This window comes from Strix aluco, chromosome Z, assembly GCF_031877795.1.
Source record: "Strix aluco isolate bStrAlu1 chromosome Z, bStrAlu1.hap1, whole genome shotgun sequence".
Taxonomy (NCBI): Eukaryota; Metazoa; Chordata; class Aves; order Strigiformes; family Strigidae; genus Strix; species Strix aluco.
The window spans coordinates 15,363,472-15,389,836 of record NC_133971.1 but is presented as its reverse complement, the minus strand read 5'-3'; the positions used below and the strand labels follow the sequence as shown (position 1 = coordinate 15,389,836).

At 38.6% G+C, this 26,365-nt stretch overlaps 1 protein-coding gene across 2 annotated transcripts in view; it reads left to right on the top strand.

Annotated features, from left to right (window-relative positions):
* Window positions 1–26,365, top strand: part of SCAMP1 (secretory carrier membrane protein 1) — a 57,341-nt gene that overhangs the window by 5,588 nt on the left and 25,388 nt on the right. The window contains exons 2-4 of one of the 2 annotated variants that reach the window (XM_074813442.1): window positions 10,049–10,126; window positions 24,827–24,925; window positions 25,193–25,304. In XM_074813442.1, coding sequence (XP_074669543.1) covers window positions 10,049–10,126; window positions 24,827–24,925; window positions 25,193–25,304 — 289 coding nt within the window. The remainder of the gene's footprint in view (window positions 1–10,048; window positions 10,127–24,826; window positions 24,926–25,192; window positions 25,305–26,365) is intronic. The other variant, XM_074813443.1, reaches the window with a different exon arrangement.

Sequence of the window (26,365 nt, the reverse complement as noted above, 5' to 3'; positions counted from 1 at the left end):
TGTTGTGTGATGGTACTCAGGATGAGCTGCTCCATCAGCTTCCCAAGCACCGAAGTCAAGCTGACAGGCCTGTAATTTCCCGGATCATCCTTCCGACCCTTCTTATATGTGGGTGTCACATTGGCCAATTTCCAGTCTGTTGGGACCTCCCCCACATATGTTAGAGCTTAAATTTACTATGGAGGTTGTTCCACTTATAAATTGGATATTACACTTAATCTGAATCACATGAGCACAACTTCATCTTCTGTCTTGTTTGGCAGGAAGTACAAGCTGGAGGTTTGATGCTGAAGCTAATAGTGCAGATGACTGCTGCTTTGTGTGGCAGCAGAATCTATACATTTTACACCTTGATTGCTAAAGTGATAGAAATGGACAGAAAGAAAAAGAAGTCTTAATTTTTTCTGAAGGATCAGAACCCTAATTACTTGAAGTGTTTCTGCAGTATTTGTGCTTTACAATGTTTGTTGTGTGCCTGTATGCATAACTGAGTTTTAATTCTTTTATGTGACTATAAAATATACCCAATTAAGTTCCATCTTTAAATTAACAAAGGACATAAAATACAAATGTTTTTCCGACTTTATTACCTGGCTTCCCTTCACGACTTCAAAATTTATAAATTCCCCTAAATCTTGCATAATTTAATGCTGAACATCATTGTATTGGAAGAGCCTTTTACCTAGCCTACATGATAGCTTTCAAGAGTGCTTCATCAGTGCTGCAACTGCACTGTAATCTATTAAACCTGTAAAGTGTTTTAATAGATACTCAGTATCAGTTATACCTAGAATTTTTTCCAGATTTTCAGTAAATTTTTAGCACATATTCCATTAGTAGTATTGTCGTAATATATATTGAGATTTAATGTTGCAAAGGAGTGTAACAGACATTTCAGAGCAGAGGAAGGAGAAATATTTGAGAGTAGCTATGAGATGGAGCTGATGCTTTCTTAGGCATCCAGTATGCCATTACAGGATGCTGCTGGTGCAAGCTTTAGGACAAATTTCGCCTTGTGGGCCTCTGAAGTTCTTTTTGGTTTCAGAGGTGGGGAATTTGCCTTGCTCAGTAGCTCAGGAACCCTCCATAGCTCTGCTCCTTGAGATAATGTGGCATGTAACAGGCAGTTATTGGGAGCCAAGTATAAGAAACCCCAGCTGGCTACTTGTGCACTATCCTACTTAATAATGGTGTTCTGGCAGTGCTAGAGTCAAAATCTTTTAAATATTATTCTGGGAGGGGGATGGGAAACGGCTGATCGGTGAATGAGATGTTAAAATTGTGAAAGAACTGTTGTAGTGGTTACTCAGATTTTTTTATTTTTTATTATTAGAAGTACAGAAATAGTCTTTATTTTGCATCTAAGTCATTAATTCCTCCAGATGTTACATGTGTAACTTTTGAGGACAATTCTTTCTTGTAGTAAGTGGGTTTTAATCATACGTTAAAATATGCTATTGTAGGTGCAATACATTAAGACTTCCTTAATACTGTTAAATGTAAACTGTTTATATTGCTAATGTACTAATTATTGGAACAGTGGAACATAAAATCTCAAGTTAATTGCTGTTTGTGAAGTTTCTGTACCTTTGCTCATTCTTGGACCTGGGATGATGAAGAAAGAAATAAAGTGTGAAGACCCATCAATGTTTGAGACTGCATCAAAACCCTAGTAGCTTCTTGAAACTTAACTTTTTCATGTGCAACTTGTGGCATGAACAAGGAGTCTTTGGGGAGTTTAGCTGTTTGATTTATACCAAATGTTTACTGAACATGTGCAAGTTGCAATTTCAGAAGCTTAGTCTATCTGAATGTAGAATGTTATGGGACTGAAAAAAACCATCCTTCATGTGCAGGCTGTCTTCTTTTCCAAGTGTCAGGTCCTAATTTAAAAGCTGAAACCTAAGAGTTAACACAGGAGGAAAAAAGCTTTGATATCCATTACTGGCCAAATAAACTTTTTTTCTCCCAATTTTGCTCTCAAAAGCTAAGTTTTGTCAGAAATCTCTCCCAAAAAATGCTCCTGAGGACATAGAGAAAGCAAAGTCTATCATATGGAGAGTTTCAGCTGAAACAGGAATAGCTTTTATTGCTCTCTAGGACTCATTTATGAAGAGTGGGATGGATAGTTTTCTCTTTGATGAAGAAATCAAAAACCTCAGACCAACAAACATAGTTTCAGATATTTTTTCATTGTGTTTTTGCTTAATTTTCTGAGCCAGTGGTGTGATTTTTAGGAAGCACTCAACAGAGCAGGAAGTACAACTGTTCTATAAATAAAAAAACCAAACCTCAGGATGAATTCTTGCTGAAAAGTATACAATTAGTGTTACTCATATTTATAAAAGGCTAATATGAAGTGGGTATAGGGAATAAGTTGTGGTAATGGAGAGCTTAAGTTGAAATGAGAAGAGCTTATCCTTTTCATGTAGCAAAACAAAGCCTTTCAGTAGGAGTGGTGGGGATTAAAAAATCCTAGTTGGTCAACATTGAGTTTGCTAGACTTGTGGATCTGATCTTGTTACTTCCCCAGGGTGGATTCACCAGTCTGGAATCAGTCCTGCTAGACCTCTGGTTTCCGTTTCTATTCTATATACATCAGAGGTTTTTGAAGGAATAACATCTTTGCTGAGCATGTTGAGTAGTTTGGAGGATAAGATTGGGGTTATGTCACTGTTACTTTCTGGGAAATTTCTTCCAAGCACGAAAAGCAACAGGGAAAATGCATAGCTAGGTGAAGGTTGTTATGAAACGGTAAATACTGAAGAAGGTGGTAAAGTGAAGGCTGGTTGATGAAGGCTGGTAAAGCAGTTAGCTTGGATAAACTTATTTGTGGGGATCATGAACTAAAATGAAAAATGTATGGTGGCAGAGCATAAGTGACTGATGAGGAAGGTGCTAGGATTGATATCGTGAATTATTGATAATATAAAGAGACTTCATCTTCTAAGCGTTTTTGCCATGAGAAGGACTGTTTTGGATTGCAACTGCTCATGTCATTAACAGATCATTCTTAGCTCTTGAATTTTAAGGTAGAACTAAGGTGAAAAATGAAGATTTCTACAGTTGTCTTCAGTACCTTCTTCTTCCCTTTGCTGTACTTAAGGAGCTGTGTAACTGATAAGGTGTTTTCCATGTTTTCTTCTTCTGATTTGCTTCACTAAAAATAATTAATCCTCTTCTTTTAAAACCCATTTTTGTGTTCATAGTACATTGTTTTCCTTTGGTCTTTTTTTTCCTAGGACTAACCAGGTGTACTTCTGTCAGTTTACTCAGATATTTGGTGCTGTCCTATTAATTACATGTAAATTTAAAAAAGAAAAATTCTGTCACTCTAAGTGCAGCATTTCAGTTTTATATTCTTTTCCAAATATGATTATTGTGTTATTTTGATTTACAATATTCCTGGTATCCAGGTCTTGATAAATATTTAGTTGTCTTACTTACTTTCCCTTGTCAATCAGTGTTAGAAAATGGGACAATTTTACCCCCTGTTCTTCTTGTAAAAGTCTCTTATGCATTTTTCCCTGTTCCTTTTTCCAGCAATTTCTTTTTTTATCCACTTAGGTTATGTGTTTTTTATTTGAAATTCTTGTTTTCAATTGCTGATGTATTGTAAAACTGTTTCACTCTCTGTCCAAATCAGTGTTAAGAATGAGTGCTTATAAACCCTGTTTCTTGACCTCTGCAATAAGGTATCGCTTTTACTTCCCTGCTAGTTCTTGAGAGCAAACTGAAAAGTAGTAAATTAAACGTTCTGTGCAGACCGCTGATGTCACTTTTGTAGTTCCACTTAGGGGAAAAAAAAAAAAAGGCAACACAAGCACATATTGTCATTGTAACATTTTTAGCCTGTTTTTTCCCCTCTTTCATTCCATGTTAAGTAATTTGTGCATAAGATAAATGCTTTGGCCTTTTTGTAGAAGAAATCTGTGTACCTCAAAAGTGAAAACTTTTTTTAACTACCGAAAGGACAGTTTGGAGTGGACAATTCCTAGTTCACTGGTTTCTTTTCACTTAAAAGAAATCAAAATCACAACTGACAGTGTAAACTTAGCTGATGGTGTTTTTCAGAATATTATTGGGTTATGTATGCCGTCAGAGCCTCTTACTAATGGTAGAACAATGCTGGACCTATTCCCAGTGAACAGTAATACAAAGAATCATTACAGATGTATCTAATTCTTCAGTCTTTAATTTGCTAATCTCTTCTGTATTAATGAAGAATGCTGATGACTAGTTTTGGTCTCCTAGACAATAGAGGTCTCTGTTTAATTTGTTTGGTGTTTTTTTTTTTTTTTTAAAAGCTGTAAAAACTTGTGTAGAATGGATTATTACGCTCCATTTTAAACATTCTCACTTGTAATTAATTATGTTTGTACACCCTCTGTGATAACTGGGTTTACAGTTAATTTTATCTATATCTGGGTGATGCCACAGGAGATGTTTTTCAGTAGGTCTATAGGTGCTCTTACAGTATGAGATATAAATGTGTTTTCTGGTTTTGGTTTGTTTGTGTTTGTTTTGGTTTGGTTTTTTTCTGACTTGTCCATTCTTGATGTAAAGACTGGGGTGCTTCTTGTACCTGACTCCTAGTCATTCAAAGAGTGTGATGCTAATCTTTGCTTTTGAGATTGACATTACAGTAGAGAGAGTACAAGAAGCAGGTAAAATGAAAGATTGGATGGAAAGCAATTGTCCTGGTTTAGCCAGGATAGGGTTAAGTTTCCCCAGCAGTGGGGGGGAGCTCTAGCTGGGTTATTCATATATCATGCTGATGTCACATCCTGGCGTGAGCGCGGGAAGAATTGGTGATCATGTGGGTTGGTGCAGCCAGTTCTCTCTTTGCTGTATCGGTATATACTTTGCTCTGTTCATTGTTATCACTGTTATTGTTATTGTTTGTTGTGTTGCTGTTGCTCTGTTGTATTAAACCTTCCCTTATCTCAGTCTCGGGGCTTTGTATTTCACTCCCTTTGTGGGGGAGGAGCAGCGGCCGTGTGGTCTCAGACCCTGGCAGGGACTAAACCATCACAGCAATTAAGTTTTGCTGGTTTCTTAAAACTCCAGTCTCCTGAACTAATTCAGATCTTGAAAATGCAATCTGAAATGACTGTGTGTGACTTAAATTTGCCAATAGCTACAGTAGCTGGGTATGAAAAATGTCCTGTTCTTAAATTCTGTTCTGTGGTTGATAAAACTAATACTTAAATAAAAAGATCAGAAACTCAGGGGGCTGAAATGGCAGGAGTTTGAGCGAGATAAGGCTGGAGAAGGAAGTATCAATTGGAAGGAGGGAACAAGGGTTTGCACAAGATGAGAATTACAGGGATCGGCACTCAAAGGAGTAGGGACTAGGACTGGCTGGGTGGTTGTGGCGAGGTGTTAGTGCAAGGGCAGGTCCAGTTTGGGCAGAAGTACTGGTCAACCAGGACATAGCTTTCTCAGCCTGAGATTGGACTGCGCATTTTACAGTTGATGCACTCAGTGGTTGACATCAGATATTTACAGTCTGTCCAAGAAATTCCCAATCTTCTGTATTTGCAGAGAGTAACCCTATTTTTAATTACTTAAATCATGCAGCCAGTTGAGGTTCCTGGGTATCTGATGGTTCTAGCCATGCTGGTGCTTTGTGTTGGTGTCTGTATATTACCACCTATTGGAACTTGTCTTTGTGGCTTTTTTTCTGTTTCTTAATATGAAAAACCAAAAATAACCTGAGAAGCATGCATTTTAACTTAATTATCTGGGTGGAATATCAAATATAGAAAAATAAGTTATGCCAGCCTAGGTTTACTTATTCTTGTAGAGCATTAAAGTTTTTGCTGTTTTTAACCACTAGAATATACGTGTCATAGAAATTTGATAACACTCACTTAAATGCCACTTTTTCTTTGAGTATGTGGTCCTGCACGTTTATTATTCAAACCCTGATTAACTTCAAAATTCAGTGTTTTATTACTCTCAAGCAGTGAGTGTAAGTGCTTCACAGGTTGTCTCACTATTTAGACGAATTGGCATTTGCTCCATTTTTAAAATGAGCTGCAGTGAGTGTAAGGTAAATGATTCAAAGTAATTCTTTGTGTTCCTTCCTGATGTTGGGTCTGATCTCTTCGGAAATACTATAAGTAGTGTTTTGAAATATGAAGTGCAGTCCTGTTGGCATCAGTTGTTCGATGCACTGTAGGTATTCAGAACAATTTGAAGTCTAGCAGACTATACCTGGGCACCCAGACTACGAAGAGCTTGTTTCTTTCCATACTGAGGATAGTTCTAGCATTAAGAGAAGATCTCAGCAAACGAGTATAGGAGACATACGGATCTCCAGGCTAGTGATTGCCTCCTTCACCTGTGAGGTTACTCTTCTTCTACTGTGATCTCTGGTTAACTTCTTGACTCTTTCTGCCTGTGGAAGAGATCAGGCCATGAACTTCCATTGAAGTCCAGGCTGTAATTGAGGTTTTCTGAGAGGAGAATTTGAATGCTACTTGCCATAGTGGAGTTCAATTTGTGTAATTCAATACAATTATAATTTTTTAGTAGGTAATGAAACTTTTCTTTAATAGAGCTGATATTGAATGTCCTGAGTCATTCAGGTTTTTTTGAAAGCTGCTGCTGCTTTTGCAAACAATAACAGTATTTGGCATAAGTATAGCAACTGTTAATTCAAAATGATAATGGACTTCTGATGGAGGGCTTCTTGCTCTACCCACTGTGTATTTAAACATACAATTTATTTCTAATACTAAGACATTTGATGTAGTAAGCTTGTTTGGTTCAGCATGTGTTTCCTGTTGTTTGTCAGTGTTAGAATGTCACAACAGCTGTGTGAAGACAACTGAGAAACTTTTTCCCCATAGTCTTCTCTAAAACACTCAAAGAAAAAAGGCTTTCTTTCATCAGATATTTATTATTGTTTGCATATTGTATTTCTAAATATAAATTGCTCTTCTGGATTTGACTTGACTACTCTTTCCTGCTTTTTGGAATCTGTTGCTGTTCTGCTGCTTGCTTTCCTGTTGTTTTTGGAAATCTGCTGCTTGGCAGTCTCATGAGTCTGATATTCTAGTTATTTGCATTTATTGTCCTTTGCAGGCACAGTCAAGCTAAGTTACTTGGTTAGTGCATTCTTCACAGAAGTTTAGTGTTGAAATGTACTTTTTAAGCAGATAAAGTACTAAGTGCTGTTGGAGTTTAAATAATGTAGACATACTGTTTCACTGTGTGGCTGATGGTTAGCTATCACTAGTTTCGTATGTGTATATACTTGAACATTTTTATGTGTGGAAGAGGGGATGATAGCAGAACATTTGTAGAAGGGGTACCATACTGTATGCATGAACAAAGAATAGCATATTTTATGCTCTGCTAATTCATGCTAACATATAAAGGTGAGAATGAATGTACTAGGTCAGGTTAGGATGGAGTTAATATTTTTTCATAGCAGTCTCTATGGTGCTGTGTTTCAGATTTGTGACCAGAACAGTGCTGGTAAGGCACCAATGTCAGCTGTAACTGAACAGTGCTTGCACAGCACCAAGACTGCCTTTGTTTCCCACTCTGCTTCCACCTGAGAGTAGGCTGGGGTTGGGCAAGAGGTTGGGAGGGGACACGGGCAGGGCAGCTGAGCCCAGCTGATTAAAGAGATATTCCATACTATATAGTATCATGCTTGGCAGTAACGTTGGTGGTGCTGATAGTGGTGGTGGGGATGTTCCAAGGTTGCTCAGAGGCTGGCTGGGTATTTCTCTGCTGATGGGAGGTTGTGAGTGGTTCTCCCCACTTATTACTGTCTTTTTCTTTACACCCACAAGTTTTACTTGGTTGTGCCCATCTGATTCTCTAACCCATCCCACAGGGGAGGGCAGTGAACCAGTGACTAGGTGGGAGCTTAGCTGCTGGCTAGGGTGGACCCACCACAGTAAGTTAAAAGTTTTCAGCTGTGTACAACTTTCTACCATCCTGTATATTGAATTATGAAATTGTCTTATTTGTATTAACTTTAAGTTCATCTTTTTTGATCTTGTCCTGATAAGTTTTGTAAACTAATGCCTAATTCAGATGTGAAATTTAATTCTTCCCTTATTTTTTATGATCTTTTTATTCATTGTTTCAAATGTCTCGTAGTTGAATTTTGACAGCAAACGTTCTCCACACACACTTTCCGTTGTTTTTGTTGTTCATGGCATAGTATTTTGTGCCAGTCATTTAATGAAATAGTGTGTTACAATGAATTAGCCCATAGGTTTATACAAGATCTGGTGATATTTTAGTTGGAACAGTGCATTCAAGTCTAAGATGGTAACTAAAAAATAAGGCAAACTTTTGGGGGAGACTGCCACCAGGGTGTCTTTATTGAAATCACTAATTATAGTATGAGTCAAATGTAGGAAAGCTGATTTTGTATTGCTTGTAATGATGTTTTGTATACATTTATAGAAAGGGTGATTCTTGCTCAGTCACCATTAAAATACTGATTTGCAGCTAACTCTATGCTTTAGTCAAATGTGGTAGCATTTTATGTGACCACAAGGGTAGTTTTTTATTTATGCTTATGCACACGAATTTGATTAAAATATGCAACATAGAATTTTTTAATTTTTGAAGCAATGATTTGCTTGTCTTAAACTTTTTTAAATAAAAAAATTTTTTTTATTACCTCATTAATAAATTTTTGAATAAAGATAATGAAAAAACCAGACTTGTTTTCATTTGCTATATCCTTCAGGATTTTAGAGTTGATAGATGTTCTGCCCTGGTTTTTTTTCTAGGTGTAAATAAGTTGACTGCAGCTGTTAAGAAAATACTATTCTTGCATCTGTAGATTAAGTTACTGCTGTCAAGACTAAGCTAATGTCGTAACAGATGCAGATTCTAAGAATCTAGATTATGTTTTTCAGTATCTTAATAGTTTGTATATTTACTTAAGTATAGATTAAGTCATTGTATTTTAAAAAATTAGACAAATATTTCATGTAGAGGTTTTAAATGTAGCTGTCTTTAAAGGAAATATTAATGTAAGTGTATAGAAATGTAAATACTTATGTTCTTCCTGGTCTTTATCAACTCCAGTTTGTTTTCTAATGGTGAACTAGACTGTTGAAGTTAAGAAAATACGTATATCTGTACATAACAGTTACAAAATAGCTGTAACATACTATTTACTATTTATATGTTTGATGTACATATAAAATATTGTACACTTGTTTTGCGCATTTATGTAAATATAAATGTAACCATACTGAATAAGTGGATTTATTAATTTTCAAGAAAACCTTTCTTTCATTCATTCTGATGTTCTGAAGATGCAACCCCTTAAATTAAGGCACAGAAACAACATAGTGGAACCAGGCATCACATGGAATAAGTGCAATTTTTCTTCATGTGAAGTTAGTGTGGTCCATGGTAGTGAGCACTTCTGCTCTTCTGCAGAACCAAGCCTGCCTGTCTCTAGCAAGATAAATGTTTCATTCTTGAAATTGCTTTCTCAAGCTAAACCTCAAGCAGTCTTTCTTACTGTATAGTTCATTGGAGGAAAAAAATTACACTTTTTTCTTAATTTTACGAGTTTAAGTAGAAGCTGAACCAGAGGTGCTTTTAGAATTGTGGGACAGTTTCCTCAGCTTCATTTTTCTGAAATGCTTTTCCTATTCCTGAAGGTGTTCGAGGTACTTCTGGGTACGGAAAACCAGGAGTTACAGAAAGCTCTTTTCTTCTGTTGTTCTTTTTGGGTGTGTAGTTTTGGAGTCCAGTGGTCAGCATAGCAGGGTACAGTTTTATTCTCTTCTCTACTGAGAGCTTTTTTCCTTATAAGTGAAATGTATGACAGATGGAGTTTTCGACTGTGTTAATCTAGGTTTATAAGAAGCTCAGAATGGAATGATGCCATTTTGGAGACACAGAGATGGATGTTTACAGGCTTTTTTAGTGAAAACAAACCTTTTTTAGATCAAAACTAAAGCTGAGTTTTATATGATATAATTATATAGGTGTTGACTTATTGCTTATATACATGTGCATACAGTTACAGAACTGTTTTCTCTTCTAGGATCCTTCCGTTACGCAAGTGACAAGGAATGTTCCTCCAGGGCTAGATGAGTACAATCCTTTCTCTGATTCAAGAACAGTAAGCATATTAATTTCTTAATCATGCTGTTAATATTTTTAGGTAAGATTTGTGACGTATTGTTTTCAGAGTTTGGGACTGACATTGTAAAACATGTGACAGGCTCACTAGAGGTAGTGGAAGATGTGTAAGGATAGATAGTCCCATAAAGTATTTAGAGGATTGAGTGGCTAGGTTGACTGAAATTGAGCTTCGACCTGTTAAGGAAGAGTGGCTCTCTGAATGGGGGCCAAACCAGAATTTAGGTTTTTTTCCCTGTTCAGTAAGACTTCTGGTAGTCTGTCCCTGTGCTTTTATGAATTTTACTTGCTTCAAAGCTTGTGAATGTGGCACACTTCCCCAGTGTCTTGCTTTTGACTTCCATTTCACTTAATGAAAGTGCTACTCAGAATAAGAAAAACATTGCATTTAAGTACAAGTCCACAGGCTATGAGTAGTTTTGCTGTAGTAAAAGGAATAATTTATGCCCAAGAAACACAGTTGCTTTTTGCCTCTGATATGTATAGTTTTAATTTACCTTGTCCTTATTTTCACCCATGGCGGAGGGGAAATACAGTGAATGGGGTAGTAAATTCATACTGAAACAGCAATTTTCAGTGGTTACTTTTGATAGTAATGATCTTGTACAAGATTAGCAAGATCTGTGGATGATTGTTGTCTGTCAGTATAATTTATAAACATTCAAATACTGTATTTTTCAGAAGTAGGCTTATTTCCTATGTTAAATCTGGTAGTGCTGATAAGGAATGTTAGTATTTGAGTCTCTGCAATGCAACTGTAAGGTTTCATAGAGTGTTAAAATGCTAGACTGGAAGAAGCTTGGTTTTGAGTATGCCTTGGATCAGCTTATTAAGGCAGAATATTTACAGCTAGCAACAATATTAAATAAGTCCCCAAAATTTTTTTCTCCTAATTCACAATATGATGAGTTACGCTTGATGTGACTTCCTGAAGTTTGAAGAGTTTCAGAATTGCTTTATATTGACCATAAATTACAAAGACAGTAAGTCTTGTTAAAAAAAAAAATAAAGTTACTCTGACTTTTTTATTACTTATGTACTTATTTTAACACACAGCTCAGTGGGAAAAGGAAAACAAGTATGTAGCTAAGGTTATCTGGCTTTGAACAGTCACCTGTGCATGTATAAAAAGTTCTAATTGCTCATTACAGATGTCACTCATTCAGAAAAGTTGGGAGGATGGAGAAAATCTTTAAGTCAGTGTTCGTATCTGCTGAATATGTGCTATATTCATGCACTGTGATTCAATTAATCATGAATTTGTTAACATCCCATAGATAAAAACCGTCTATTGAATGAGCAGTTTTCTTTCTGTAGAGGGAAAGAAATTTTGCAGGTATTTTTGCAGAAAGCAAGACTGAAGAAATAAAGTATGTATTCAGCTAAGAGTGCAATAATAAGCAACCTTTAGATGATACTCCCCTTCCTCTCTGTGTATCTTGTGGATGATGAATATGTAAGTATTCTGTAATTACATGCATTTGCTTAGATACCTAAGGTTATGATCGCAGTTCCATGTTCTCACCTCTCTTTTCCTGCCAGCGCTGTATGCAAGAGAAGGACGTACTATGCATGTACAAGTAATTGTATGTGACAGGAGTAAGGAATTAGAGACAATGGAAGTGAATGCTTTTAAAGACTGGATGAACAGAGGTAGAAGTAGGGTCTGTGAATTTTAGACTTGGAGGATTGCAATGTCTGTGAGAGTAGGGACAGAAATTAGCATTTTGTGTGCTGCTCAGAGCAAAATCATTCAAATAATTTCTGGGGGCCTTGATTTGCTGGTGTTCCTTGTTCTACCTTTGCTGGGGAGCTGAGTCATCTTGAACAGTTCTGTGCAGGTAATCTCATATCTTACATTTGAAGACCATAATGGCGCTAGTGAGCAGGAAGGATACAAGCTGGTGGTAGCAAAATATGTCCTGGAGATTTCTGTGCTCTTTAGTTTGAGAATTGCTGGACTGTAAGACTTAAAACAGTGTTTGTTTCACCATGAGTAACTATGTGTGGTTGTAGTTTTAAGGAAGCTGAGAATGGTATGCTTCAGTTAGAAATCCAGACTTCTAGGGGTAATGGTGAGATGGTATCTTGCAGTCTATAGCATTAACACAGCATTAACCTTCTTTCCCTTTTTCCTCCAAATTCAAGTTAATAAATTATGCTGGACTCCAAAAATATTTCTCCATTGCAAATCCAGACAGGGATGTTTCTTCTGTGAGAAAGTGACTTCAAACTCAATACTGACATTTGTTATTTTAGCTCAGTTGTATTCTCCCTTTGCCAAGTATTTCAGTGTATTCACCTTTTCTCAGTCAACTTATATCTGTCACATCTGCAGTGGGAAATTTCATAGAGAAATAACTTGTAAGGCATAATAAGGAAAGTGAATGGGCACAGGAGATTTTAGGTCTCAAGTGCCACCACCTTAATATCTAACATGAGAAATCAGGAGGAGTTTGGGGTTGGTTGTTTTTTTTTGCTTCTTACCAAGTTTCAAAGCCTGTCTTATTTTTGATTGTTAAACCAAAAAACGTTTTCAGTGAATGGTATAAATGTCAGATTAAATATCATTGCCTGCATCTTCAGTGGTTTTGTTTCCAGCTCTTAATAGTCACCATGGAGATAACTTTGTCTTTTGTCATGTTTCTGAAATTGACAAGGAAGAGATCAGATTAGACAATTAGTATTTCTGCCTCATGGTTTAATGAAACTATTGTTAAAGAAGACCTTTAATCCCTTCCTGCTTCTACAGGTTTTGCTACTGCATGTTGAATTTATCTGAGCACTCTGTGTATATATGTATAACATGTATAGACACAATAATGCATATAGCAATCACTTTCAAACTGCTGCATTAAAAATTTTGAAAAAATCATTAGTGGAGTTGGGGTGTTTTTCATTTTTAAGAGGCATATTTCAATGGATTTTCTTTTAAGTAAATTCCTGGGCAGCTCCCCTCCTCTTTTGCATCCAAACACAGTGAAGTGTTGATAAGAAGTGAGATTGATCATCCACACCTGGTTTCTATCGGAAGACATTCCCCCCCCGCCCCCCCGCCCCCCCCCCCCCCAATAAACTTTCACCTACATGGAGAAATCTGTTAGAGATAACTTCTTTTGAGCATTTATCTCCAGCCAACCTCTTCTCTTCAAGAGAGGTCGTAATGATTGCTTCCTCCCCCAGTGCAGCTGTGAGAACAGGGCATGAAGTAAGAAGATCTATCCCAGAAGTACCATTTGTGGTAGGAACAAAAAGGGATGTTGTAGAGTGGTATCGGTTGAATTTCAAGGTGCAACTACCTTATCATAATGTGTCCGAGAGGGTCAAAGACCATGGATCTGTGAAGTAAAGTCTCTAAAAACAGTTGAGTTAGTTCCCCTGTCCAAATGTGGGTGGTATATCATGATATGATACTATCCAGTGACGACTGGAGTTTAGTAGAGTTCTCACAATACAAGTCTGAGTAATTATTGATAGAGTTACTCTCTTAAAAAGACAGAATTGCTGACCACCTGCCTTGCTGTGAATGTCTCATCAGTCCTGTGCAGGCTCTAAGTCGGTTGGGTATCTCTTCCACACCCAAATCCCTAGGCTACAAATAGCACTTAGGCAGGCAACCAACAGCATGTGGACAGGCAGGTATGTCAGAATAAGTGCCAAGTCATAGGTTGCAATAGACCTCTGGAGGTCGTCTTTTTCAATCCGGCCTATTCAAAGTTGGTCACTAAGTCACATTGCTCAGCATCTTGTCCTGAGGAGTTTTGAGTTATATACAAGGATGGAGATCCTGTGACCTCCCTGGGCAATCTGTTCCAGTGTTTGGTAGTTCTTACAGTGATTTTCTTTTTTTTCCCCCATAGTATCTAATTAATTTGCTGTGTTCCAAAAAGTAACATGTTGTGTAATAAAAGTAGCATGATCTTTTCCCAACAACCCCATGTGTATACTGATCCATAAGGGAGTCAAAATGTATTTGTTTCATTTCTTATATTTAATAAATTATGTATTAATTACAGCAGAATTCTACAACTTTATCCTGATATGTGAGTGTCCTGGTTTAGCCAGGATAGGGTTAAGTTTCCCCAGTAGTGGGGGGGGGAGCTCTAGCTGGGTTACTCAGATACCATGCGGACGTCACATCCTGGCGTGTCACATCCTGGCGCGGGAGCACTGGGCGTGTGGTTTCATACATCTGCTCCTCTCACTCCTGTATTGGTAGATATACTTTGCTCTGTTCATTGTTATCACTGTTATTGTTGCTGTTTATTGTGTTGCTGTTGCTCTGTTGTATTAAACCTTTCCTTATCTCAGTCTCGGGGCTTTGTACTTCACTCCCTTTGTGGGCGAGGGGCAGCGGCCGCGTGGTCTCAGACCCCATCAGGGGCCAAACCATTACAGTGAGTAAGCCAACCTTTCGTCCAGTAAGTATGAAATTAGGAACGAAAGAATTTTTATGGGATTACTGTGACATTCTGCGCAGTTGAGAAACATAGATCAAGTCTTGTTTTCAAATTTTCATTATTCCTGACATGGGGCCAATTCTTCCATGTTCCAGAAGGATGGATTAGACTGCTAAATTTGAGAAGGGGAGGAAGAAGCTTGACTTCTACTTCCCTGAAGCCACCCGAGAAGCCTATGTCTACTCACCTACTTCTGAGACAAAAGAAGACAGTACCTTTTGGGATGCGCTGGTATGAACTGCATAAGATGTTGGTCAAGGTTCACAGAATTACCTGGCAGGTGCCAGATTCACTGGTTTCCTTCAAAGATGGCTCAGCAATTTTTATTCCTAGAAATCCTGTCAATAAAAATCATAATAACATAGACAAAAGTATGCTAACAGATGAGAATTCTTGTTCTGCTTACTTAATAGTTACGGATCTCACTGTCTTTATGAAACGTCCATTAATTATCAAAACTAGTTCCTGCAGATACCTAGTTTGACATCTTCAGGGTTTTGATAGTTATTGACCAAGTGTGTTTCTCCCACTTGCATCTTTTGTGCTCATAAAACATTTGAGGTGACCTTAGAAAATGGGTGTTTGCTTTTGGTTCTAAATAGCAAATCAGTTGCTCCTATACCTAGCTGTAATCTGACTGCTTGGTAATAGTATTTCCTCAGTAAGATTTACATTTACTATGTACAGTTTTTGTCTTTGCCAACCTTTTTAACAATTTAAATTTGAGCTACTGCTTTCCAGAATGCCTCCAGTTTTAGACTTCATGCATCTTGTACACTGGGGTCATTGCAGACAATTTTTCAATACAACAGCTTGCAAATGCATCTCTATTTCAGAATGTAAGGAACCTAATGTATGCTAGCTAACATTCCAATAAATATTTTTACTGGAATTGTTCTGCAACTTTTTTTATGAAGTTAGTTTAATTCTTAATTGAGCTAACTTCAGAGATGGCAATTGGCGCAAACCTGCGCTTACTCTATATTTAGAAATTGATGTGAGACATTAACTTCGAGAATTGTGCTTTGTACTGTTTCTTTGTACTGTTGTACTGTACAAAGAACTGTCTGCCTTATGGTTTTGTATACCAAGTCAATAAATTATTATTTTGTGTAATTTTATTGAATATGTTTTAATTGCATGTATGAAGCAACACTTGTTTTGAGTCCCTTGTCTGCATTAAGGCTTAGTGTGCATAACCTCTGTTCTCCCTGATTCTTGTTTGTTTGCCTTGTATGCATTTTTATTGTACTTCTGTTTTTCCAGTGATTGCTGAATACTGGGAAATATATAGGACAAAAGACATTAAGTGGTTTCTGATATACTGATATCCTGATACTCAAATAACTTTTTTCATCTTCTTTTTGCCTGTACCCTTTTCTTACTGCTTATGTCAGTCCAATAATAGAGAATCCTGTTATGTTGGCTGAACTTTTAAGTCCGTGCAGTTCTCCAGATCTGCTGCACAGTGCTAGAGCTTGAAGATGTGCCTCCTCTGATTTAACTTCAGTACTTCTTGCTTCTAGGAAAATCCCAAGCTGTACAGCTGTGTTTTGCAGGGGGTTTTTTGTAGTTTTTTTAGGTAGCTGAACAATTTTGCAAGGCAGCTGGATGCTTCTGTTTGTTTCACGTTAAGTGTGGGGTTTTTTTTGCTTCTCAGCTTTGAATATGGTTATAAAAATGAGTACTTCAGTTTGATAGGAAGACTTAATGCAGCCTGACTTTAAAATAGTTGCATGCTTGTCACTTTAAGAACCGTATCTTATGAGCACAGGGGCAGGCAATTCCAAACTGTTGGAAGTCAAGCAAGCAGGGCAGAAGGCTGGTTTGGCTGAGCAGGGGTCTTCTAGAACTTAGGTGGAAGAGAAAGGTGTACAGATATTGGAAGCAGGGACAGGTGACACAGGAGGCCTACAGAGAAGCTGTTCACCACTGTAGGGAGAAAATTCATGCTTGATCAGAGTTCAAGCTGGCCAGCACTGTGAAGGACAACAAAAAGGTCTTTTTAAAAAGTGTTAAGGAGGATCAGAAATAATATTGGTCCATTGCTTGATGAGGTCAATCACTTCACAAATAGGTATGGTGACAAAGCAGAGATGTTTAATGCTTTCTTTGCCTCTATCTTTAACAGCAGTGATGGGCCCTGGGACCCCTGGAGACTTGTGACTGAGGGCATGACAAACTTCCAGCTGACTCTGAAGTTGTTTGAGACTTGCTGCTCCAGCTGGATGCACATAAGTCTATGGGGCCTGATGGGATTCATCCCAGGGTACTGAAAAAGCGGGTTCATGTTATCATAGGACCTCTCTCCATTATTTTTCAATGGTCTTGGGAGTCTGGAAAGGTACTGGTTGACTGGAAGCTAGCAAACATTGTTCCAGTTTTCAAGGAGGGTAAAAAGGAAGACCCTGGTAAATACCAGCATGTCAATCTCACTTCAGTGCCTGTTAAAATTATGAAGAAGATTATTCTGGGAGTTACTGAAAAACACTTGAGAGACAATGCAGTCACTGGTCATAGCCAGCATGGGTTCATGAGGGGAAAGTCCTGCTTAACCAACTTAATTTCCTTTTATGACAAGGTCACCCATCTAGTTGACCAAAGGAAGCCAGTAGATGTGAGGTTTTTGGGTTTTAGCAAAGCTTTTGATACTGTCTCTTACAGTATCCTGCCAGACAGAATGTCCAGCACACAGCTAGACAAGTCTGTAATACGCTGGGTGAGCAATTGGCTGATGGGTTGCACTCAAAGAATTTTAGTGAGGTTACATCAGGCTGGTGGCCAGTCACCAGAGGGGCTCCCCAGGGTTCAATTTTAGGGCCAGTTCTCTACAATGTTTTTATAAATGATCTGGATGCAGGAGTCTAATGTACTTTAAGTAGTTTTGCCGATGATAGTAAACGAGGAGGAGCTGTGGACTCTCTCGAGGGTAGAGAGGCCTTACAGAGGTGTAGATAGACTGAGCAGTCACAAGCCATATGAATTTTAAGAATAGTCAGTGCCTGATTCTGCACCTGGGGTGGGTTAATTCTGGTAATTTGTACAAACTGGGGGACGAGAGGCTGGAGAGCAGCCCTGCAGAAAGAGATCCAGGGATCTGGGTTGATGGCAAGTTGAATATGAGTCAGCAGCATGCCCTGGCAGCCAAAAGGGCCAGCCGTGTCCTGGGGTGCATCAAGCACAGCATAGCTGGCTGGTCAAGGGAGGTGATTGTCCCCCTCTACACTGCACTGGTACAGCCCCACCTCGAGTACTGTGTGCACTTTGGGGCGCCTCAATATAAGAAGGACATCAAACTGTTAGAGAGTCCAGAGGAGGACAACAAAGATGGTGAAAGGTCTTGAGAGCAAGACTTAGGAGGAATGGCTGAGGTCACTTGGCTTGTTCATCTGGGAGAAGAGAAGGGCAAGGGTTGACCTCACTGCAGCCTACAACTTCTTCAAGGGGAGCAGCAGAGGGGGAGGTGCTGATCTCCTCTCTCTGGTGACCAGCGACAGGACACGAGGAGATGGGATGAAACTGTGTCAGGGGAAGTTCAGGCTGGACATTAGGAAAAGGTTCTTAACAGAGAGGGTGGTCCATCACCAGAACAGGCTCCCCAGGGAAGTGGTCACAGCCCCAAGCCTGTCAGAGTTCAAGGAGCATCTGCATGATGCTCTTAGTCATATGGTTTGGTTTAGGTAGTCCTGTGAGGAGCAGGGAGTTGGACTCAGTGATCCTTACATGTCCCTTCCAACTTGAGATATTCTATTATAACAATGCTTTCTTCATTAGATTATTGATCTATAGAAGATGATTTATACTACCTATGCCTGTTGTGCACTGAATTGTGATTTTTTTGAATAATAACCTGGAAAAATAAACACATTAAAGCAATATTGAACTTCTACCATTTGAGGTAGATTTGAGTACTTGCACTTTATTCCCCTGTGCACACACTATGAAGTGATTATGAAAACACAGTAGTATACAAAAACATCCATGGCTTTTTCTGTTCTTAATGAAGAAATACTACTGCATTTCAGCAGCTGGCTGTATCCTGTGAATACAGTGTCTGGAATGCAACTTTGCTGGGATTGTATTCTTAATATATATCAACCTAGCAGAAATTCTGGAGTGATACCCAGCAAAAATGAACAGCAGATGTTGAAGCAGATACATGATTTTTTTTCTTACCTTTTTCTTACTACTTCTGCCTCTCTCTGCTTTTTCTAACATCATGCACTAATACCATCAAGTGATACTAAATAACTCATGAGTGATAGTATACACACAATAACATTCATGAATGGTGTAGACATATTTATTGTAGCTCAAAAATAGCTGCTTTAGATGCACCATAAGAAGAGACTGATCATGTGGGCTTTTTGCTGTTTTGTCAAGTGTGCTACTGGGGTGAGACAGCCTTTAGAAAAGTGGAAGCTATTTTCAAAGAAAACTTAGAATCTTAAACTGTGCCAAGTGTGAAAATGTAGGGCAGCCTCAGAGCTCTGAGGAAAAACTTGTAAAACAATTTGGAAAACTCTTTCCTGGAAGCAGGAAGCTTCTCCCATCTTTAAGGTTGTAAGAGTACATATAGAAGATAATGATGTAGGAAAAAGCTAAATGAATCATTTCTTTACAGGGGAAGTGTCTTAAACTTGAATTCTCAGCAGAATAGGCTTTAGAGAAGCGATAACTTGGCAGAAATAGGTAGTCAGCTGAGCGTTAAGAAAACTAAGATGGGAAATTGCTAAAGCATGAACTGGAATGTACCTCAGCTGGCTTCATACCAGAGGAAGTAAAATTGACAGCTGTCATACTCACTGTAGAAAAAGCTTTTAAAAGGATTCAAGAAATTAAGAGGCCAGAAGGTACAAGTTCTTTACTGGATTAGTCAGGGTGGGGGGGAGTCATGGAAAAGTCTACTAATCATAAATGGGTTTTTGTTGTTTCGTTGGGCTTTTTGTTTGTTTAGGGTTTATTTTGTTATTTTTTGGCAGACCTTTACAAAGATAGGGGCTTTAACCTTCAAACAGACATGGAAGTTGCCTTGATTCCTGCACCATTCCTGTGTTAAGTAATGAGCTGTAGCACTCGGCTCTAACATCATCATGAGACTCAGTGCAGCTGTTTCCTTGCATTGCAGTGCTTGAAATAGTAAGCCTGGGGTGTCTTCCTTCAGGTTACTACGATGATATGACTGTATGTTTTTTGAGGGGCTAAGGCCTGAAGGAATGTCATAATCCCAGTCATATTATTACAGAGTATCCAAAGGTATGCGTGATTCTTAATCACGTATAATTCTTGTAAAAGTCACGGTAGCCTTTCAGTTGCAAACCTCCATGATGGTCCAAATAATCAAGTCAGTTATACTGGTTACTGTAAGGATATGTAGAATATGAGAGCATCTGCTTCATTAAGGTTATAGACTTTTTCAGTTTAAAGGGAGTAATAAGTAAAAGGGAAAGCAATAAACAAAGGCAGAAGCACAAACCTGATAGATAAGAGATAACAGAGACAAAATGGAAGACAGGAATTCTTCAGACACTGATTTAGGGACTTTGAAGAGGGTCAACATGGACTTTTTAACTGATAAGAAGGGAGAAACAAGATAAGCATGAATATTATGGATAGTTGAGGGGAGTCTGTGGGACTATGCAAAATTTGTTAAGTCCTATTTAGAGGTGTCCTAGTTTTGGCTGGAATAGAGTAGATTTTCTTCCTAGTAGCTGGTACAGTGCTGTGTTTTAGATTTAGGAAGAGAATAATGTTGATAACACACTAATGTTTTAGTTGTTGCTAAACAGTGTTTACACTAAATCAAGGACTTTTCCAGCTTCTCACACCACCCCACCAGCAAGTAGGCTGGGGTGCACAAGAAGCTGGGAGGAGACACAGCCAAGATGGCTGACCCAAAGGGATATTCCATACCATATGAAGTCTTGTTCAGTATATAAACTAGGGGGAAAGCTGGCTGGGGGCTGCTGCTCAGGCTGAGCAATGGTCAGCAGGTGGTGAGAAACTGCATTGCGCATCACTTTTTTGTATATTCTAATTATTTGTTGTTGTTATTGTTGTTATTTTGCCTTCCTTTTCTGTCCTATTAAACTGTCTTTATCTCAACCCATGGATTTTTTTTGTTTCCTTCTGATTCTCTCCCCCATCCCACTGGGAAGTGGGGGGAGTGAGTGAGTGGATGTGTGGTGTTTAGCTGCCAGCTGGGGTTAAACCACAACAAGGGGAATAGTCAAAGATGTGGAGCAATTGGAGTCTGGGCAGGAGCAAGGAGACTGGAGAAGAGGATGGATTAGAAGGAGCTGGTTGTATGTAAATTGCTACCAGTCAGTACGCTTGTCTGACAGCCATGTTCCTAATCACTGCAGTTATTGTTAAATCCTTTCTTAACTGTCTTTCTGTGACATTTCACACTCTACCACATCTGTGAGTGCTGCAAAGTCTAGGTGCCAGCAACTGGAGACTAGAGCGAGAGATTTAGGTGTCAGCAACATGGTCAGATCCCAGGTAGTAGCGGTTCATATGTTTGTGTTTTAACAGCTGAGCATCTGGGTGTCAGCAGCTGGAGGGACCATGGGTCACAGGGCCCATGTGTTTGAAGTTCCAGCAACTGAAGGGACCAGTGTGTTTTCCTCTGTGTATATATGTGTAATTCACGAGCAAACTTCAAGCTGGACTAGCTGGGAAATAGGAGAAAAACCTCTCTATGGAAAGACTCAAAGTCTGAGCCAAAAGTAAGTAAGTAAGTGAGTCCACAGTCTGGACTTGAATATACGATAAGCTGAGAGCCCATTCCGGTGTTTGAGGGAGCTGCAAGTGTGGAGGTTGCTTGTGACACGAGCGTATGAGTGCATGAATCTTGTAGTGAACGTCAAGCTGAGCTAACTGGCAAACTGGAGGAAACCCATATACCAGGTAAGAGACCTCCAGATCCAGACAGCTATATCGGACAGGCTGAGGGCCCACTGCTCATATCTGAGGGATCTGCAACTGTGGGTGTGCTTGTAAATCTAGAGCATAGCATGTGCTTTCAATAGCGAACTTCAGTGCTGATCAGCTGGAGAGGAATGGGATATGACTCTGTGTACCTATGTTCTATGTAGTTTTGATAGTGTTATGTGGGGGTGTTATTAAAGGCACTCAGCTTGCTACTAGCTGAAGCTGGAAACAGGAAAGCCATAGGTATCTCTATCAGCCTGGAATAAAGAGCCCTCAGAAGGTCTCAGGGTGTGCTGGGCTGGGCTCCAGCAGCTGGAAAGGGGGAGTCCCCAGGTCTCTGAGTCTGCTGGAAGGGGTAGCCTTTGTAACATCCCTTAACAGCTTTTGTCCCCCAGCTCCTCTTGACTTAGGTTTCCAGAATGCACAGCCCCTGCTACAAATCACTGGTGTGGTCTCATTTCCTCCAGGGAGCACAGGCTCTTCCCTAGGAACCGGGTATTTTACACAATTGTCATTGCGTGCACAGTGGACAGAAAGTCTAACACCATACAGATGGCCAGCTAGCATATAGTGGAACCTAAACAGTGTAGAAATCTGAATTGGAAGAATCTTGTACATAATTTTGTACATATTAATGTCATATATCGTCTATGCTGTTGGCTAATATCTTTGATTATGTAGGTCTAGTGAGCTTTCTGATTGGTTCCTTTATTCATAAGCATATATGCATGTTCCAGTCATTAGCAGCACTGTAGGCTGTTTGGACAAAGCATCTTTCAACGATGAATATTTTGAATTCATTGTTCAAATATTTTCTAGTCTGACAATCCACCTTTTTACACTATTACAGGTAATATTACTATTACTTTTTACAGTATTACTGGAGGACTACTGCAGTTCTTGCTGGAGATTGTGAACAGTCTTGCTCATTAGTTTAGCAGACAGCTGCTTATGAGTTATGCTTTCAAAGCTGTTGTTAATTTAGCGACGAAGCTACAATAATCAGACTTTTATTTTTGGCTTTTGTAGCACTGCTCTGGCCTACAATGCATAATGCATAAGAGTTTTTGTTCAGTAGCTTTTTGTTACTTTGCTGTAAGTTTTGTATCTTGTATTTGAAGCAGGAGGTGATCATTGTGTAGTTTTGGTAGGAGTTCTCATACAGGCCTTTTTCCTTATCACAGAACACTCCAACGTAAGGAATAGCAGTATTAACTGTCTTTAACCAGCTTCATAGAATCATTTCAGTTGAAAAGACCCTTAAGATCATTGAGTTCAACTGTTTATCTAACACTGCTAAGTCCACCACTAAACCATGTCCCTAAGCACCACATCTACACCACGGATGGTGACTCAACCACTTTCCTGGGCAGCCTGTTTCAATGCTTGACAACCCTTTCGGTGAAGAAATTTTTCCTAATATCCAATCTACACCTCCCCTGGCACAACTTGAGGCTGTTTCCTCTTGTCCTACGCTTGCTATTTGGGCAAAGAGACCAACACCACCTCGCTACAACCTCCTTTCAGGTAGTTGCAGAGAGCGGTAAGATCTCCCCTCAGCCTCCTTTTCTCCAGGCTAAACAACCCCAGTTCCCTCAGCCACTCCTCACAAGACTTGTGCTCTAGAACCCTCATCAGCTTTGTTGCCCTTCTTTGAAACACTCTAGTACCTCAGTGACTTTCTTATAGGGAGGGGTCCAAAACTGAACAGTGTTTGAGGTGCAGCCTCACCAGTGCTGAGTACAGGGGGGGACGATCACTTCCCTAGTCCTGCTGGCCACGCTATTTCTGATACAAGCCAGGATGCTGTTGGCCTTCTTGGCCACCTGGGCACACTGCTGGCTCATATTCAGCTGGCCGTTGACCAACACCCCCAGGTCCTTTTCTGTCAGGCAGCTTTCCAGCCACTCTTCCCCAAGCCTGTAGCATTGTGTGAGGTTGTTGTGACCCAAGTGCAGGACCTGGCACTCAGCCTTTGGCTGTCTACATTTTACAGCACTGACTAATCTTTCTTAGGATGAAAATCTTAAGTCACCAAGCATTTCTGAGAAATGAGACCGCTTTGATATATCAGTATTCTGTTAGGAGCTGATGTATGAGGTGGAAAGATAATTTTGAAACGCTGGAATCAGGTGATGTTGCTGAGATACGCTGCAATATAACACACAGAGGTGGAGTTTACTCAGGCATGATGTTTTCTCCTCAGTGTATTGCATTTGTGTATTTCAAAAGATGGTTAGAAAAGATGCAGATAATCTGGACCAAGTTATAATTTGCTACATCAGTGGTATTTAGTTGATTCATGCTTTGTTTTAAGGTACTTTTGTATTGAAAACATCACACTTCTCACCATATTTTTTTTCTTCATTTCGGTCTTACTAGGAACAAGTGTTTATCTGTCTTACAAGATCACAGAACAGGGAAGCCTTTCATGTTGCCAGCTCTACACAAAGAAAGAACTGTAGTTTCCCCCCAAGCATATTTAAGAATAAAATAACATCATAGTAGTGCTACACTGATCTGCTTTGGAAAAGTTCAATTGATGACTTCAGTCTAGGCAGTAGTTTTTTCCTTGGTTTGATAGCTACTGGTTAACATTGTGTATAATAGATAGAGATGTGGAGAAAGTCAGAGAAGATGACAAATGGGAATAAGGAGGAGAGGATTTATTAAAAAAAGAAAAAAAACTGCACTGAGCTACTAAAAGCTTCTTGTAAGCTGTATTCTTATAGGTAGTGACCAAGTGAACAAAGTGCCAGTGGTACTTGAAACTAGATACTACGGTATGCACTGGTGGAATAGTTAAGAAACAGGTTATGGATCTTGAACTGGAAAATTTAATATGGTACATTGCTTCTCTAATTAGCCAGGTGATACAAGCCTTTGTTAAGTAGAAAGCTCTGGAATACATTAGTAATAAATGGCATTGTGTTTCAGAATAAGAATAGATCACTGTTAAATCCTGCAATTCTCTTAAACAGTAACTGTCCTTACTCATGTCTGAACAAAATGAAATTTCTATTTACTTTCTACTGATCCCTAAAATTCCATGTGTGTTTACAGCAAGTAGTGCAGTGTAAAAGCAAATAAGAAAAACACTGCACCACAGAATATAGTTAACTTCTTTTTCCTAAAGGTTATAAATATTGCAGGCAGCATATCAGATTTTCAGTTTATCAGTAACACTTCCTTTAAAACAACTAGATTGGTTCTTACAGAGTTAATGAAAAGATGTTTATTAGAATAGGAAACTGTTTCCCTATAACTGTCTCTTGTTTTCTTAGCCTCCTCCAGGAAATGTGAAAATGCCTAATGTACCCAGTACCCAGCCAGCAATAATGAAACCAACAGAAGAACCACCTGCTTATACACAAATTGCAAAGGTTTGTCTAACTTTGAGGCACTAGATTCCTCTTAATTATACTTATTTAAATACACTTCTGGAATAATGTCTTTTATAAAGCATTGTTCTCCTAATGATTTATGAAAAGTAATACTGCCTTTAAGTAATCGGTTAATGCATGAATTCATGCAGTATTAGGTCAGTCTTCATCCATAACTGGAGATGCTTAATTATAGAAAATAGACTTGGAATATTTATTTTATGTTCATATTTTTTATCAATACTTAACGATGCTTGTTTTCTTTAGGAGCATGCCTTGGCCCAGGCAGAACTGCTAAAGCGTCAAGAAGAATTGGAAAGAAAAGCAGCTGAACTAGATCGCAGAGAAAGGGAAATGCAGAGTCTCAATCAGCAGGGGGGTATGCATGAAAAAACCACTTCTTTAAATTGCAGAAATTTCACTTTATCCTATAAACTGTTTTAGTTTTAGAGTTACGTTGTGAAACAGATCAAAGATGGGGTTTTATAATCTCTTCAGGAAAAGAAAGTTTTATCTCCCTTGAGACAATGCATACAGTGAATAAAAACTGTCCTGTCCTGTGCAGATTTTCACTGTAAAAATTTTAAATGTGGATTCTGTTACGTGTTACTCTCTGCTATCAGTTATTTTTATTCTAGGAAGTAATACTATTTAATAGAAATGGAGCATTTTGAGAAGTAAAAGTAACTTCATAAGTAACATCTCTTTGATTTCTCTTCTGCCAGTATTTATAGCCGTAGAACTTCACTGTTTTGAAACATTTTCTTATCTTTTGCTATGTTACAAGCATAATATTCTATGCAAATAGCAAAAAGATCTATTATTAATCTTTTATTAATTTTTCATATGACACTTTGGAACCCATAATCAAGATCAGTATCTCATTTTACCACAAACTGTAAGCGTGCTGTACGAAAACATCAGTTTTTGTATGACAATTTCACAAATGAGAACATTTATGTCTTCTTAACTGAAGTTACTTGCTGGTAGTAGATCTATGAGAGTATTCCCTTACAAAAGGAAGAACTTCAGACAAGTTAGGAGGAAAAAAAAAAAGCAAAACACAAAACACTGTGTGCAAGGCAAACTTTGTGTAGTCTTTCCACTTGTATCTAGAATTCTGACACTTTTATTTCCACAGGTGCTGGGTTTTTTTTGAATACACAGTAGTACAATTCCAGATTGCATAATTGTTTAGTAATTCAAATTCTCAGGGTATTTTATAGAATAGAATAGATTCAGTTGGAAGGGACCTACAATGATCATCTAGTCCAACTGCCTGACCAACTCAAGGCTGATCAAAAGTTAAAGCATATCATTAAGGGCATTGTCCAAATGCCTCTTAAACATGGACAGGCTTGGGGCATCAACCACCTCTCTAGGAAGCTGGTTCCAGTGTTTGACCACCCTCTCAGTAAAGAAATGTGTCCTCATGTCCAG